This window comes from Propithecus coquereli, unplaced genomic scaffold (assembly GCF_000956105.1).
Source record: "Propithecus coquereli isolate 6110/MARCELLA unplaced genomic scaffold, Pcoq_1.0 Scaffold308, whole genome shotgun sequence".
NCBI lineage: Eukaryota > Metazoa > Chordata > Mammalia > Primates > Indriidae > Propithecus > Propithecus coquereli.
Genome location: NW_012148708.1, coordinates 1,659,926 through 1,661,626, shown reverse-complemented (window position 1 = coordinate 1,661,626; position 1,701 = coordinate 1,659,926). Strand labels below are relative to the sequence as shown.

The window sequence follows — 1,701 nt, the reverse complement described above, 5'->3', positions numbered from 1 at the left end:
GTAGAGATGGGGTCTCGCTCTTGCTCAGGCTGGTCTTGAACTCCTGAGCTCAAATGATCCTCCTGCCTCGGCCTCCCAGAGAGCTAGAATTACAGGCGTGAGCCACCGCGCCCCGCTCGTCTGTAATTTTGTGTCTTACGCTGCACACCTCAGGTTTCCCTGCAAGGTGGTTCACTACGAGGTGCTCGCAGACAAAACCTGAAAGCGTTTAATCCCATTATTAGTTAAAAAAAAGTGCCGCCAAGGTTCTTGCACGAATCCCCATCGCTTCCCCGACTCTCCGAGGTGCCGCTCGGAACGGTTTTCCGGGCCGGCAGGGTCCGCGCAAGGGCCGGCAGAGCGCCCGGCAATCAGCTCTCGGACACGCGCGGTGCCTCCCCAGGAAGCGCCCGGGGCGCGCACGCGGCGCCAGCGAGAATCCGAGGTCGAGAAGGTCGTTCCTCGCTACGGAGAGGCTCGCCATCAAGTTCGGCCTCCACATTTGAGTTTTGAGACTAAACAGTTCATCGAACCCGGTCCCCGCCGCCGCAGACTTAGGCTGTCGGCCGCCGTGAACGCCCGTTCGCCTGCCCGCGCCCCGCGGGGACACCCGGGCTTTGCGCCCCGCGGCCCGAGCGCGCGCACGCGGAGGACGGCTCCGCAGCCGAGAGCCACTGGCGGGAGGCGTGGACCCGGCCACAGCCCGGGGACACCGCGCGGGACCAGCGGGCCGGGACGCCCCCACGCCCGGTGCCGGCCCGGAGTCGCCGCCGCTCGCGCCGTCCAGGCCGGGGCGGGGCTGGGGACGCGCGGAGGAGGCGGGACGCGGCTCGGCGCCGGCTGCGCTCGGACACGTCGGGCGGTCCCGGGGCGGTCCCGGGGCGGGGTCGCTGCCCTTCCCGCCCGCGCAGCTGTGGGGCTGGCGGCGGCGGCGGGGCGCGGAGCGGCGGGAGCAGGTGGAGGGCGAGCGGGGCCTGGTGGGTGCTGGGGTCTCGTCCCCGGGCCCGCGAAAGAGCGCTGGAGGTGGCGGGGCCGGGCGGGGCGATGAAGCCGAGCGGCGAGGCGGCGGCGGCGGCGGCGCCCGGCGCGGGCCCCTGGGACGAGTGCTTCGAGGCGGCCGTGCAGCTGGCGCTGCGCGCGGGACAGGTGAGCGCGCGGCCTGCGGCCGGGCCGGCCCGGAGGGCCCGGGAGGGCAGCCCCGCGGGGCGGGGCGGGTCGGGCTGGCGGTCCGGCCGCGTCACGCCCACTCGGGCTTGCGAAGGTCCCGCGGACGTCCCGGCGGCCCCGCGGAGCCCGTCCCGAGCGCTTCCTCGGCGCGCAGCGGACCGGGTGCCGGGGCGGGGTGCGGCGGCGTTTCGCGTTCGCCGCCCGGACACCCCTGCGCCCCCGTCGCCCCGGGCGGTGGAGCGGGCGCCGCGTTCGTCCCCGGGCGGTGGAGCGGCCGGCCGTGGGTTCCCGGCCTGCGCGTCCGGGAGCCGCTTAGAACGTCAGGCTCCTCCGCGGCCCGCGCGCTGCCGTTTCCAGCGTTCGGCTTCAAGGGCCGGGAACGGACCCAGCGGCCCGTCCGCGGTGGCGGGCGCCCGGTCTGAGCCCCGTCCGGCCGCCTGGCGGTGCGAGGGCCCTGCCTTGGCGCCCCGCACCCGTGCGTGCCGGACCCGCAGCCCGAAGCGGCTCCTCCCGGTGCTCGGCGCGCACTGCGTGTGCGGGAGGAGCGCGGGGCGC

At 75.2% G+C, this 1,701-nt stretch overlaps 1 protein-coding gene across 2 annotated transcripts in view; it reads left to right on the top strand.

Annotated features, from left to right (window-relative positions):
* Nucleotides 1-921: 921 nt before the first annotated feature.
* Nucleotides 922-1,701, top strand: part of IMPA2 (inositol(myo)-1(or 4)-monophosphatase 2) — a 54,874-nt gene continuing 54,094 nt past the window's right edge. For both annotated transcript variants that reach the window (XR_001137713.1, XM_012649995.1), the window contains exon 1: nt 922-1,125. Coding sequence is in view for 1 of the 2 variants with exons in the window: in XM_012649995.1 (XP_012505449.1) it covers nt 1,024-1,125 (102 nt within the window). In the remaining variant the exon portion in view is untranslated. The remainder of the gene's footprint in view (nt 1,126-1,701) is intronic.